Source organism: Neomonachus schauinslandi, chromosome 1 (genome assembly GCF_002201575.2).
Source record: "Neomonachus schauinslandi chromosome 1, ASM220157v2, whole genome shotgun sequence".
NCBI lineage: Eukaryota > Metazoa > Chordata > Mammalia > Carnivora > Phocidae > Neomonachus > Neomonachus schauinslandi.
The window spans coordinates 203,507,755-203,520,992 of record NC_058403.1 but is presented as its reverse complement, the minus strand read 5'-3'; the positions used below and the strand labels follow the sequence as shown (position 1 = coordinate 203,520,992).

At 57.4% G+C, this 13,238-nt stretch overlaps 1 protein-coding gene across 2 annotated transcripts in view; it reads right to left on the bottom strand.

Annotated features, from left to right (window-relative positions):
• Positions 1-2,714: 2,714 nt before the first annotated feature.
• WIZ (WIZ zinc finger) overlaps positions 2,715-13,238 on the bottom strand; it is a 24,320-nt gene continuing 13,796 nt past the window's right edge. Inside the window, exons 5-12 of one of the 2 annotated variants that reach the window (XM_044917672.1) lie at positions 11,885-12,055; positions 10,480-10,983; positions 9,007-9,405; positions 7,860-8,411; positions 6,219-6,746; positions 5,597-6,016; positions 5,118-5,313; positions 2,715-4,118 (exon numbers count right to left, since the gene is read on the bottom strand). In XM_044917672.1, coding sequence (XP_044773607.1) covers positions 3,959-4,118; positions 5,118-5,313; positions 5,597-6,016; positions 6,219-6,746; positions 7,860-8,411; positions 9,007-9,405; positions 10,480-10,983; positions 11,885-12,055 — 2,930 coding nt within the window. In that variant the 3' untranslated portion in view covers positions 2,715-3,958. The remainder of the gene's footprint in view (positions 4,119-5,117; positions 5,314-5,596; positions 6,017-6,218; positions 6,747-7,859; positions 8,412-9,006; positions 9,406-10,479; positions 10,984-11,884; positions 12,056-13,238) is intronic. The other variant, XM_044917675.1, reaches the window with a different exon arrangement.

Genomic DNA, 13,238 nt, shown 5'->3' with positions numbered 1-13,238 from the left:
GACGACCGAACCCCACCTCCCGGCCCCATTGGCTCGCGTCGGACTCTGGATTTACTCCTATTGGATGAGAGCGCTGTCTATCCCAGCCCACCCTCATGTCAGAGACTGATGGTGCTGCCGGTCTCGTGAGAGCCCCGCCCCCCGTTATCCCAAGCTCGCGATGATTGGCTGAGAGAAGAGGGCCGGGAGACGGAATCTTGCAGAATTCGAAGGGGCGGAACTGTGTACTACGGGAAGACCTGAGGCCCAAGCGCGGCTGGGCTCGGGGAGCGCGGGTGCCCTGGAGGACCGCCAGAGGGAGCCGGAACTACCGCCCAGGGCACTGTTCCAGTCCCGGCCCTGCTACTGAGGTGCGGTACAAACCTAGGTTGTTAACTTCTCTGGCCTTCAGCTCCAAAAACAAGCACGGTATGGCCATGCTGGAACGAAAATTACAACCAAGCGCCAAACAAGATGCTCGGCACACGTTCAAACATACTAGATAATGTATGTAAAGAAATCAGTCCAGTGCCGGGTGCGCTGTTACCTTTTGTTGTTAATCGTTACATAATGATAACGGATAAATTTACATAGCATGTTTATATGGTATATGTAATAAATATATATGTATTGTTTATCATCTCAAATGCTCCCCTCATACCTGCAAGGTCCTTTTTTTTTTTTTTTTTTTTAAAGATTTTATTTATTTATTTGAGAGAGAGCGTGAGCACGAGAGGGGGGAGAGGGAGAGGGAGAAGCAGACTCCCCGCTGAGCAGGGAGCCCGATGCGGGACTCGATCCCGGGACTCCAGGATCATGACCTGAGCTGAAGGCAGTCGCCCAACCAACTGAGCCACCCAGGCGCCCTGCAAGGTCCTTTTTAAAGAATTTCCCATTTAAAAAATAAAACTGAGGCTTGGCATTCATGACTTGCCCTAGGTCCTTGGTACTTAAGTGTTAAAGCTTGAACTTCAGGACTTGAGAGATCTTGTAATAGAGCAGCCTGGCGCCAGCCCTGTCTCCTCAGCATCCTCATTGGATGTGTGGAATCCACTTTCCGAGACTAGGAGATGACTTGACAGAATTGCAGACATTGAAAACGGTATTTACATCTGTTTGTGAAAACTCGTCAAACTGAGTACAATTATGGCTTGTACATGGTTTTTTGTTGTTTTGTTTAAAAGTTTGCTTTAAAGTATGAGCAATGTTGCTGACTTCTTGATATTAAGGAATTGTCAATCTCTTTAGGTGTCATAATGGCATATTTAAAAGTCCCTATCCTTCAGAGAAAGGTTGAAATATTAAGATTAATTCACATAATGACAAGTATGTATTTCACCATAATTCAAATGGGAAAAGGGAAGGAGGGTGTGGAAGGGTTATAGATGAAGAGCTTGGTCTTGAGTTGGTAATTGATTAAGTAGATGAGGGTTCATTTTACTATTTTTGTATGGTTGGGATTCTCCATAAAATATTTTAATAAAACAACACCTCCCCTAAAAATGGCTTATGCAGAACTTGCTGCCACATGGGACAAGGCTAATGATGCGTTGAGAAACTCCAAATATGAAGCACATAAAACTGATTAACGTGCACACCAGCCTTGGGGCTCACTGAAGTGTCATGCTCAGATGCCTGCCTGTTCTCCAAATTAAAGCTGACCTCCCAGACACCTCTCGTGGATCCTGCAGCTTCCTTCATGGCACATACCACAGCCATTTTACCTTCATTTGGGTGATTTTGTTAACATCCTATGCTCTGCCTCTGAGACAGAATGGCCTGAGAAGGGAAGGGGTATGCTCAAAATTTTAGGAAAAGATCCCTCTGAGCTAAGAACAGTATGCGACCCTTTCGAGGACCTACACAGCTATCACTGCATGTGTGGGTGGGGAGGAACTTCCCATGTTACTTTATAAGGTCTTGTGCCATTTGAACTTTTTTTTTTAATCCAGCTTCCATCACTTTTATATTTTTAAAATAATTTATAAAAAGCTGAAAGGGGAAGTGCCTATGGGCCAGCTCTCATCCCAAGAGATGCCCTCCCTGCCTTCAAAGTCTTGGACATGCCCACTCACAGCGTGGAATGGACAGAAGTGGTTGAGTCCTTCCTCCACCAGGTGAGATGTGTGCCCTAACCTCACTGGACCAGAAAAGCCAAGAGTACAGGCCAAGACCACTCTCATGGGCATGTTATCACAGCTTGTTAGCCTGTCCCTCCCAGGCAGGGGCATGGTGGGAGGCCTGGGGCAATAGCATTGGGGGTAGAGGAGGCCTCTACACTCCATGAGGTTATTCCCACTTTCCAGCCCTTGGCCATTGAAGTGAAAATGATGGGCTGAAAAACCACATGCAATAAACAAGAAGGAGCAGCCAACAAAATCTCTTAAAATCTCAGAAATGTTCAATAAACATTTGCAGAGCGAGAAAATAAATAACATCGCGAAGGAGCCAGCAGCTCCGTTTTCCCCTCGTGTGATTCGGGTTCAGGGTGCCTGTGTCTCCAGACAAGTCACATGTCTTGAAGGCAGGCTGGCCCCAGTTCTCTGAAGGCTGCCAGCAACTGTGCGCCCTCCCCCCACCCGGCAGGTCCCCCACACCCTCACTGGACAGCTCCTGCCCTTGGAGAGCCCTTCCAGCTTCATCACTTCATCCTGGCTCCCTTCCTAGACCAGCTGCCCAGAGTCTTGGTTCCTCTCCACTGCTCACGGGAGCTGCTTCGCCAGCCAGCCAGCTAGCCAGCCAGCCAGAGCCCCCCACAAACCATGCCATTGAGGGCCAACAGCTGGGGACTTGGGCTCATCCCCAGCTGGGTCTGGTCAGCTTGGCAGCCAACAGGAAAACCCAGGGCCTCCAGGGGCTCTGGGAGGAGGCGGCTCGATCCCAGCCCCGGCTGCCAGGCGATGCCAGCCTGTCCACTCGACAGAGAAACACACGCTGGCCGCCTGCCCTGGGGTGTTTCCAGAAGAGAAATTTAATCTAATTTACATACTTCTAGGTACATCAATAACCAAAATGTGGCCACTGAAAAAAGTTAAAAGGTCAATCAGCTCCCGGTCTCTAGCTGGCCCAGGATTGCAAAATAAAAAGATCCACGTTCCTTATTCTCTACACAAAACGCGTTTTTAAAAAAGTGAAAGGTCTAGGGAGCTATACATAGAAAGCAACAGTGAAAAGAGGGAGGGGAATGGGGGTGGGGGAGGAGAGTCCCATCCCCACCCCCTCCTGGGCCCCGGAGTCCCCCAAGGCTGTGGGGGGGCCTTGACATGGCAGGAGGCAGCTGTCAGCTCTGAGCTCTTCCAGGCTGGGAAGGCCCCTCTGGTTGGGGGGGGGGGGGCGGCCAATAAGGATTTCCGTGGCATCATGGGCTCAGTGGGGGGCTCCCAGGCCCCAGCAGGCCCTCAGAGGGAGCGTGCCTTCCCCTGAGCAAGCACCGTGGCATGATGTGGTCGTTTGACTCAGGAACTGGGGGGCTGGGGCAGATCCCGGGTCTCACGAGGTGCGTGTGTGCATGTGTGTATGTGCGTGCCTGTGTGTGTGCGTGTCTGTGTGTGTACATGTGTGCGAGGATATTCACAGGGGCAAGAGGGAACCAAGACAGGGGTCTTTGGGGTCTTTGCAAATGGCCACGGATGGCAAACAGCCCCGCCTGGCTGCTAGATGCGGGGGGAGCGCTGGCCTTCCTCCCCTTGACCAGATCAGCTGCCACCACAAGAGACCTGGCCTCTCCCCCTGCTGGACCAGGTGGGCACGCGCTGAAGGAAGATGCACTGTGTGTGGCCCCAGAGCCCTCGGGCTGGGGGAAGGGCCGCTAGCTGGCTCCTGGCGCCCCGGCTGTAGTGTGCCCGGCCCCCAAGGGGTACCGGTTTGAGGTTTTGGCTTGCTCCTTTGGAAACGGAAAAGAAAGAGGGAGGAGAGGGTGGAAGAGACGGAGGAGAAAGAGACGGAGGTGGCACGAGAGGGAATTTGGAATGCTTCTGTGTTAGGGCGCGTCTGCCGCCGCTGTCTGTGCCTGCAGGGCCCGGGGCTCCTCAGGTGGTGGGTCCGCTTTGGAGAAATTCATCTCCAGGATGTGCCGCTGTAAGTGCCGCACCCACTCCTCCTGGATAGAGAGGGGCCCCTGGAATTCCACCTCACAGAACCTGTGTGGAGGAACAGAAAAAGAGAGAAGAGTGGCCACTGCATGAGGAGAGGCAGATGTGTAGGCCTGCCCCTGTCCCTGAGCATCGGGCACTCCTGCCACTACTCAGCGTGGAGAGAGCCAGCCAAGAAGTTCAGGGACAGGGACCCAGACGCCACATGTTTCCTCATAGACAGTTACCTGTACCCATCCCAGGATCAAGGAAGGGTCCCCTAATGACCCCCATCTCTACGCTCAGGGCAGTCTGCTGGCTCTGATGCTGGGCAAGTGCCATCGGGCTTCCCAAGTCCCTCTGCCATCTGACTGAAACATGTGATCTGAAAGGGGAGAGAGCCCAGAGAGGCAGGCCCTACCCCGCCAGGCTCCAGGACAGAAGGACAGCAGCTGGGGAAAAGGGGTCGGGCACTAACTCACACCCACCCTGCTCATGCACCCAACTCACCAACTCCCTGCGCTTGAGGGAGGCCTCATTGAATAGGGGCCCAGGACCTGAGCTCATGGCTCCAAAGACTTGAGTTCAAATCTTGCTTCTGACTTGGCCTATGTGGCCTGAGGTAGGCCACCTTAAGTCTCAGACCCAGTTTCCTGGCCTGGGATGTACGCCTGGACTTTGGTAAAAATGAACTAAGACCTATATTTTCCTTAATCAGGCAAACACTCGTTGAGTGCTTACCCTATGTTAGACATAGTTCGAGTGCTTTATAAATATTCAATTTTTTTAATCCTCACAGCAAATCTGTTATCAACCCCATTTTATAGGTGGGAATATTGAGGCATGGGGCAGGAAGCCCTTGCTCAACGTCAACCCTCAGGGTCCCAGCTTAATGCTCTGAGGTGCCGCTATCTGTTGAGAAGCCCTTAGCCTGGGTCCAGCCACACTTTAAGGCAGTCCTTGAGGCTATATCTCCTGACCCCCACCAACCCATCTTGTTCAGAGGCTCTGGGTGACCAAGCCCCAGGTGGGTGGACTTTCTCCCCACCGCCCCAGGGGGCTGCATACCTGCACTTGAGGGTGTAGATGTTGCCAACAAATTTGACCAGTGATGTCTGGGGGGGCCGGGGTACCAGGGAGGGGACCGGCCGGACCCGGGGCGGGGGCTGCCGCACCTCCTCCAGCTTCTGCTGTAGATCATTGGCCTCTTCGCCTCCCCGGACCGCAGAGGCGTCTGGAGGGCGGGCTTGTCGGCGCTCAAATTCTGAGGTGGGGAAAGGTGAAGGGAGGGACAGGAGATAAGCCAGGGGGCAAGACTCCTGGGAAAGTTCCTGCCTTTAGCAAGCAAAGGGTGGAGGCTCTGGGGAACTGTAAGACAGGACAACTGGTGACTAGACGCTGCCTGGGCCTCAGGACCAGGTGGGATGGTGCCCAGAGGGGAGAATGGGTGAGCCACTGGGGAAGTGACTAAGGGCAGATGCACAGTGGAGAACCCCGGTGGCAGGTGTCCCCCCCCCCCCCCAAAACCCCCTTCCACTAGCACTCACTGTTGATGTTCTGCCGCTGGTGCTCCTCGGCCTTCACAGTGCCTGGCGGGCTGGCTGCCAGAGGCCGCTCACCACTGTCAGCTGCCCGGCCAGCCTCAGGCCCTGGCTCACCCCCAGCACTGCGGCCCACCACAGCCAGGCCCCCAGGTGCCAGCCCTAGGGGCGGCCGCTTGTCGCTGTCACGGCCGTGGCCAGCACTGCGGAACTTCTTGGTGAAGGGGCGGCCGCCCTGGATGTAGCTACGGTAGGCCCCCACCTTCTGGGGCCGGTGCTTGATCCACTCGCTCAGTGTCTCAATGGGTGAGCCGTTCACACACCACTCGGTCACGCCAAATTGCCGCAGGTGCGCCCGCGCGTGGCTGGCCAGGGCCTTGCGGTTTTCGAAGTAAAGGCCACACAGCTCACAGCAGGCCTCAGTGGCTGCAGGCAGAGGGGGTGCTGCTGAGTCCCAGCCCAAAGGGAACAAGAGTACCCAGAAGGCCCTGCCCAGGTCAGGAGTCAGTCCCGCCTCCCACTGGGGCCTTGCCATGGGCCCCTGCTGGGTGTCAGTGTGTGCGTGGCACTGCCAGGCCCTGCAGGCCCCAGCAGATGCCCTCCCAGGACCCTGCCACCCACTGCTTACAGGAGTGGGAGGTCTTCTCGTGAAGGGTCTTTGCCTTGAAGGGCAGTTCGGTCTGGATGTAGGTCTTGGCCTTGACCTCTGCTGGGAGGAGGCGGTCCTCCTGCAGGGGCCGCTTGGCTGCCACTGAGCCCAGGTAGCCAGTGGCTGCGGGCTTGGCACCGGTGATGGGTGCCAGGCTGAGCTCTCGAGGAACCTGGGCCGGTCCAGCTCCTGGTTTGCCTGGGCGGCCCGCCATTGGCGCCAGTGGCAGGGGGGCCTGCACAGGCCCAGGAGCAGCCGTGGGAGCCCCATCCTCAGCCAAGGCAGGGGCCAGGTCTCCGGCTGGCGGCTCTTTCTTGATGAGGCACGGTTTGGACTTCTTCTTGAGGATCTCCCGCAGCGTGTCGATGGGCGAACCGTTGACAGACCACTCGGTCACGCCCATCTGCCGCAGGTGGGAGCGCGCATGGCTCGACAGGCCCTTGCGGTTCTCGAAGAACTCACCGCAGAACTCACAGCGGATGTCACGCACAGGCTCTGCCCGGGACGCTGCAGGGGGTCCAGGGTGGAGGGAGGGGGAGGAGAAGGAGGCGGCTGCTGCGGCGGTAAGCCTCCAAGCTCAAGGCTAATGTTAAGTGCCTGGCTGTCCCGTCCATGCAGCCCCAGACCCAAATGACCCGCTCCCTCATCCGCTTCCAGGGGCCCTTGTGTACATTCAGCCCTTCTGCTTGTTCTGTCACCTCAAATTCTAGCTGGCTTCAAGATGATTCCCTGTGACATCGAGAAGCAGTGAGGAGCAAGCACTTCCTCGATCCTGGGCTCAGACACCAGCTTGGCTGTGACCCCCCTATGTTACACTGGGCAAACCACTTCCCCTCTGAGCCTCAGTTTCCTCCTCTACAAAATGCAGATGAAAACCTCCACCTGGAGGGAGCAGCTCCAAGCATGTGGCACGCAGCTGGTATGAAATACACCTGAGCACTGAGGCAGAGGCCTGGGCCATCCTCACCTGCTCAGCATACAACTCAGCCAACTGAGCAGAGAGAACAGTGACAGGGACAGTACGACTACTGACTCCTGCATACACATGGCTTCGTTTAAGCAGGCACCGGCCTAAGTGCTTTACACCACTCTGGAACTATACAGAGCTCGGACCATGCTTATCTTCTACCTCCAGAAAGAGGAAACTCGCCCAAGGTCACATATTGCTGGAGTGGAAGAGCTGAGCACTTAACCTAAACCCGGCTTCAAATGTTAAACAACTTAGCGACCAGGAATGTCAGAAAGAAGGTGCAGCCTCCCACTTCCAGTCCCTATACTCCTGCCCATGGCAGACATCACTAATTGACCCCTGCAATCTTTCTCCCTAGGAACCTGGTTGGTAGACACTACCAATTAACTGATGGTGGCCCAAGAGGTAAAATCTTCTGGGCATCATTGAACGGCACAATTCTGCCTCCCCAGTGTGGATGGAGAATACAGCAGCAGCTCAGCTGAGGGTCTGCATAGCAAGAATGCATAGCTAACCCCTTGTTCTCTGGACCTGTGTATCCTCCCTTCTATTTCTACCCTGGGTGCTCTGGGTACCCATGAAGTGTGTGTGTGGGCGGAGGGAGAACCCTCTACCTGCTCTCACTGCCCTGCCCCCGGGGTCACACTTACACAGGTTCAGGGGGGCCATGTCTTCCCGTGGCGCCGCCCAGGGACCCTCGGATGGGTGTGGCTCCCCATGAAGGGCCCCTGGCAGCATCTCCCGTTTGATCTCCACCCGCATTTGTTCAGGCTTCAGCTTCTTGGGCAGGGAGGGTGCGGCCAGGCCTGGGAACATCTTCCGGGCCGTGGGAGGAGGAGAGGCAGTTGGTGAGTGGCCCAGGGGGCTGCCTGGTGGCGGTGGCAACTTCTTGGCCAGGGGTGAGAGGTGAAGGTCTGCGGGGCTACGGGCTTCCAGCGAGCTGCCAGGACCTCCGCTGCCCACCACCTTGGCCAGGGCTTTTGGGCTCGGCCCTGGTGGGTTAGCGGGGCCGCCAGGCCGGGACTGGGTCCGTCTCTTGAGGATCTCCCGTAGTGTGTCAATGGGTGAGCCGTTGACATACCACTCGGTCACACCCATCTGCCGCAGGTGCGAGCGTGCGTGACTTGATAGGCCCTTGCGGTTCTCGAAGAACTCACCACAGAACTCACAGCGGATATCTCGAGCTGGCTCTGGGCCCGAGGCTGCAGCAGGAGAAAGGAGTAATTAGCATCGTGGGTATCATTAGCATTCTTGTCTGTGGGTCTCCTGGTCGGCTGGGCATGGGCAGCAGCATGCCCACAGGCTGGGGTAGTGGTGGAGGGCAGGTGCAAGCGAGGGAACTGAGGAGTGGGGCAAGGGCCAGACACTCAGCAGGATTGAGGGGAGGCTCCAGGGAGTGCATGGGCCCTTGGTCCTGGCAGAGGATGGAACCAAGACTCCACAGCTCTGCGGGTCCCAGGTCCCGACAAGGACGGGGGCAAGAGGGCAGGAAGTAGTAGCCTAAGTGCCAAATACCATCCAGACCAGGGGCAACCATGGACACTTTCCACACCAAAAGGCAGCACCCCACCCTTGGCCTTTATTCTCAGGGAAGGTCACAGTCATGGAGGTCAAAGGCCAAGAGAGAGGGCCTAGTAGCCAACTGCCAACAAGATCTCTGGGCAGAACCAGCCCACTGCCAAGGGCCCCTGTCTACTCCCTGCCCCAGCAGGAAAGGAGTAGGGAGGGGGCTGCGACCCCCCCGGGAGGGGCTCCAGGGCCCGCAGGGAGGAGGGAGCGGCTGAAGCGAGAACCTACAGAGGTTGAGAGGAGACGGCTCCACATCAGAGGCCCAGAAAATGCCGGCGGCTGCGGCGGCCGAGAGGTCCTGCTTCCCCCAGGGGCTGGCCGTACCCGCGGCCTTCAGCTTGGCCTTCTTGGCCGGCGGTGGGGGGGGGAGCAAGGAGAGGGCCGCAGAGGTGGGAGGAGGCCGCCCCAGCTGGGCCAGGGTGCCGCGCCCGGGTGGGAGGCGGATCTGGACGCCGTCCCTCCTGATGAGCCCGTGGAGCACGTCTATGGGGGATCCCTTGGCGTCCGGGTCGCTGACGCCCAGGTGGCGCAGGTGGGCGCGGGCGTGGCTGGACAGGCCCTTGCGGGTCTCAAACCAGGCACCGCACAGCTGGCAGTCCAGCTCTCTGCCCCCGTCACTATCTAAAGCTGCGGAGACAAAACACAGGGGGGGGGTTCACGGCCGCCACCTTGGCCGGCCCTGGGGGACTGAGGCAAGAAGACCTGATATGATTCAAGGCTGCCCAGGCCGTTTGGGGATCAAGACTCATGCCGCAGATTTATTTTAAGAGATTTTGGGAAACAAAAGTCCTGTTCCCTGCCTAGCCCTTTCGCATCAAGGTGAGTGTGGAGAACTTAAGGATGTGGGGTGGAGAGGTGGTGGCCAAATTCCAGTGGCACAATCTGATGCTCCCAGGCACTCTTCCCTGGGACCCCAGCTGTGGGAGCTGTGTGGGTGCAAAGCAGGGGCCTCACCCAGCTGCCAAGCATCATACAGCCAAGGGCAGACCTGCTCAAGGCCTTGCTCCTGAAAGCAGAGCAGACAGTGGAAGCAGCTTCATGGGAACATGAGGTGCCAACTGGGGTGCCCCGTTGGGCAGGGGGCCAGACCCTGGGCTCACCCCAGGCTAACACCCACAAATGTGTGGGAAGGCCTGACTTCCTAAGGGACGCCATGCTAAACCTGCTCACTGCACCGGGGAGGGAGGGGAGTGGTTCTTCCCAAACCCTTCTTTGTCATGCCCACAGGCAGCCCAGGAGGTATGGCTCCACCCATAGGCACATGAGAGGTGCCTCTGCACAGATGGCCAGGAAGATGTGAAGACAGGGCCAACTACAGGACCTCCTGCCAGGTGGGCCATCTGCCTGCCTATAGGACCCAAGATGCCCCTCTGGAGAAGCCAGGCCCACAGGAGTTCTGATTACCTTCACTGCCCCAACCCTTAGCCTCAGAGAAGGCCAAGAGTGCCCCTAAGTGGTGAGGATGACCCTGGCAGGCTCAGCAGCCACAGCCAGGCCTCCAGGGGGAAGAACAGCAAAGTACAGTAGGAGGCAGATGATAATATGCTGCATGGCCAGCCCAACAGGAGACACAGTGCTCTGACCAACATTCTGACCCAGCGGACCCAGGACATAGGAGCTGTAGTCCCCATTGTCCCCACCCTGGGCTCTGCAGCCCTCCCTGTGCCAGGACCTCCCTCAGCTCCCGGGACCCGCACTCACTGAGGTTCAGGGGCCCTTCGTCCTCAGACTGGGGCCACTGTGCCTTTGGGGAGGCTGGCCGGGGGCTCAGGGACAGCTGGGGGCTCTTGTCCTCAGGATTCTTGGGGGTAGGGGAGCCCGCCAGGGCCAGTGGTGCCTTCTTGAGGAGTGGGGAGCTGGGTGGGTGGGCCAAGCCCTTGGTCGAGAAGCCAGGAGGTGACTTGATGGCCTTGTTGACAGCAGGGGCATCCAAGGGCTTGGCCAAGGCAAGCAGGCCAGGCCGGGTGGCCCCAGCGACCACCTCCTTCGGTGAGTTGGACTTCTTAGACAGGCCCGGGGGCAGCCCGAGGGGTGTGTCGGGCAAGCCCTTCTGCTTCACGAGCTCGTAGAGGAGGTCAATGGGGGCACCGCTGCTCTCGGACTCGGCCACCCCCAGCTGCCGCAGGTGGGAGCGTGCGTGGCTGGACAGGCCCTTGCGTGTCTCAAAGCAGGCACCGCAGACCTCGCAGGTGGTCAGGCTCTGGGCTGGAGGGCGAGATGGAGGCCAAGAGAGCTGGCTGTGAGGCTCTTTGAGCCCTGCCCTCCCCACTTCTCCTCCTCCCAGGACCCCACTCACCCAGGCTCCCTGCAAGCCTCCCTGATCCTTAAAATGACCCTAATAAGGCAGAAATCAGCCTGTCCAGTTTGCAAATAAGGAAACTGAGTCTCAGAGAGGGAAGAGTTGTGCCCAAGGGCACACAGCAGGAGGCAGAGCTCTTCTGTGGTCCAGTCAGTAGAACGCCTTTTGGATATCCAACATACCAGGGTGTACCGGCAAGAGGTGTTCACAAAAACACTGACCTGCCAGTCACATGCTTCCCAGAACTGTCCTAGCCAGCGTCTGCAGCTCAACTCAAGCCCCAAACACTGGGTTGGATGGCCCAGCCACAGTCCCTGTGGTGCCCTACACCCTATTCTGCAGAGCCCTTATCACCACCTGTCTCCTTCTCTGCCACCCTGCTCCCCAATTTCAATGACTCCAAGGACAAGTGCCAGGTCTGTTCCGCTCGCTCACATCCCTGGAGTCCAGCGCAGTGCCTGTCAACTCCTCAATAATGATCTCAATATCAACATACAGACAAGACAGTATCACACAGAAGATCACACAGCTAATGAGGGCCAAAGTCAGCAAATGAACTGAGTCTAAGTGTGAGCTCTTGAAAACCATGCTGTTTCCCTGGATGCCCCTCCCCCACCCAGTGAAGGTACAGCTCAAGACCATGGTCGCCCAGGGCAGCAGAAGCTGGACAGAAGACAACCAGATGTCTCCTTAGTGCCTTGGGGTGAAGAGAAAGCTGTTGACCTCACACTAACCCCAGGCCCAAGAGTTCCCTGTGAGTGTGACCAGCCTGGCCAGCACCCCCACCTTGCCACCTGGGTCACTCACCCTTGAGATCTGGCAGCTCCTGCTTGCTGCCATGAGGAACCTCTGCAGCCACTTTGCTACTCAGCCGATTGGCCACCTGCTCCAAGGGCCCAGGGACAGGCAGGCTCTTCTTGGGGAGCGGGGGGGAGCCCAAGTCCATGGCCACCATTGTGTTTTCCTCAGAACCCAGGCCTGTGAGGTTAGGAAAACAAGCTCAGCCCAGGCTGGGCATGAGCTGTCTACCCCCACAAAGACTGAGAGTGGGGGCATGGAGCCTTCTTCCTCATCTTTGGCATCTGCTCTCACTCTGGGAGGCAACTCACCCTATGAGAGCAGAGGCTCCATCCAAACCCCAAGCACCAGGATGTCAAGGCTGCACACTGACAGGGGGGACTAGGAGCAGCTTCCACCCACCCAGAACACACACTGGTTGGGACAGTGACTCCTATTCTAGGTCTGACAAAATATCTCTCTGGGCAGAACTTGTGCAGCGGAGCATGTCAGTCTTGGAAGCAGGTAGATGGCAGTCAGAAGGGGAATCCAGTAAGAGAAGGCCAGAGTCAGAGGCCAGAGAAGCAATGCAGAGACGAGGAGCCAAGGACAGGAAGGAGGCTCCACAGGACTTGTGGGGAACCTCCACCAGACAAGACAGCTGGGGCTGCAGAGAGAACTCGGGGTTCCGCAGTAGCCTGCTTATCACAAGCTGAGTCCTAAGTGGGGTAAGGTGAGAACTGGGAGCCTGGATCAGCCGGGATCCTGAATGGGGACAGGAAGAGTGGGAATCACAGAACTTTGCAGAAGTTTCTGAGGCATCCGTCAGGTCAGGAAGCTTCCCTGAATGAGATGTGTATGAGAACAGGGAGTCGAAGGTATGCTTTCATGGTCTAATTTTTCAGAGAAGGGGGCCTGAGTGGCCTGCTGATCCCCAGGTTTAGCGTTCAGGGTACGGAAACAGCTCTGAGGCTGAAGAAACTGTGTGTTAGTTGAGGTTTTGGAGTCGTTCAGTGCTACGAGCAGGAAGCCATGCAGGTCCTATGCTCAGTTTGAGTCCTACGGAGGCAAGGAGAAGGCAGGTAGGGGGGGCCACCGGGGCCCGGGACACCGAGGACTTTGTCAAAGTCGCCGGGTGGAGTGGGCGCGTCTGTCAGATGGTGTAGGGACCGTGTCTGAAGTGACCTGGAGTGGGTTTCCGCGCCGGAGGGACCGAGACTGTGGCGAGGGACGCTCCCGGGGCTCCAAGGGGAACAGGGAACATCTGTCAGACGGGGTGAGGGTCCCACGGAGCAGCGGCGGAGAGTGTTTCTGAAGCCCGGGACCCTACGAACTGCGACAGGAGGCCCGGGGCCCGCGCGACTGGAGGGCCTGGGGGGGAGGG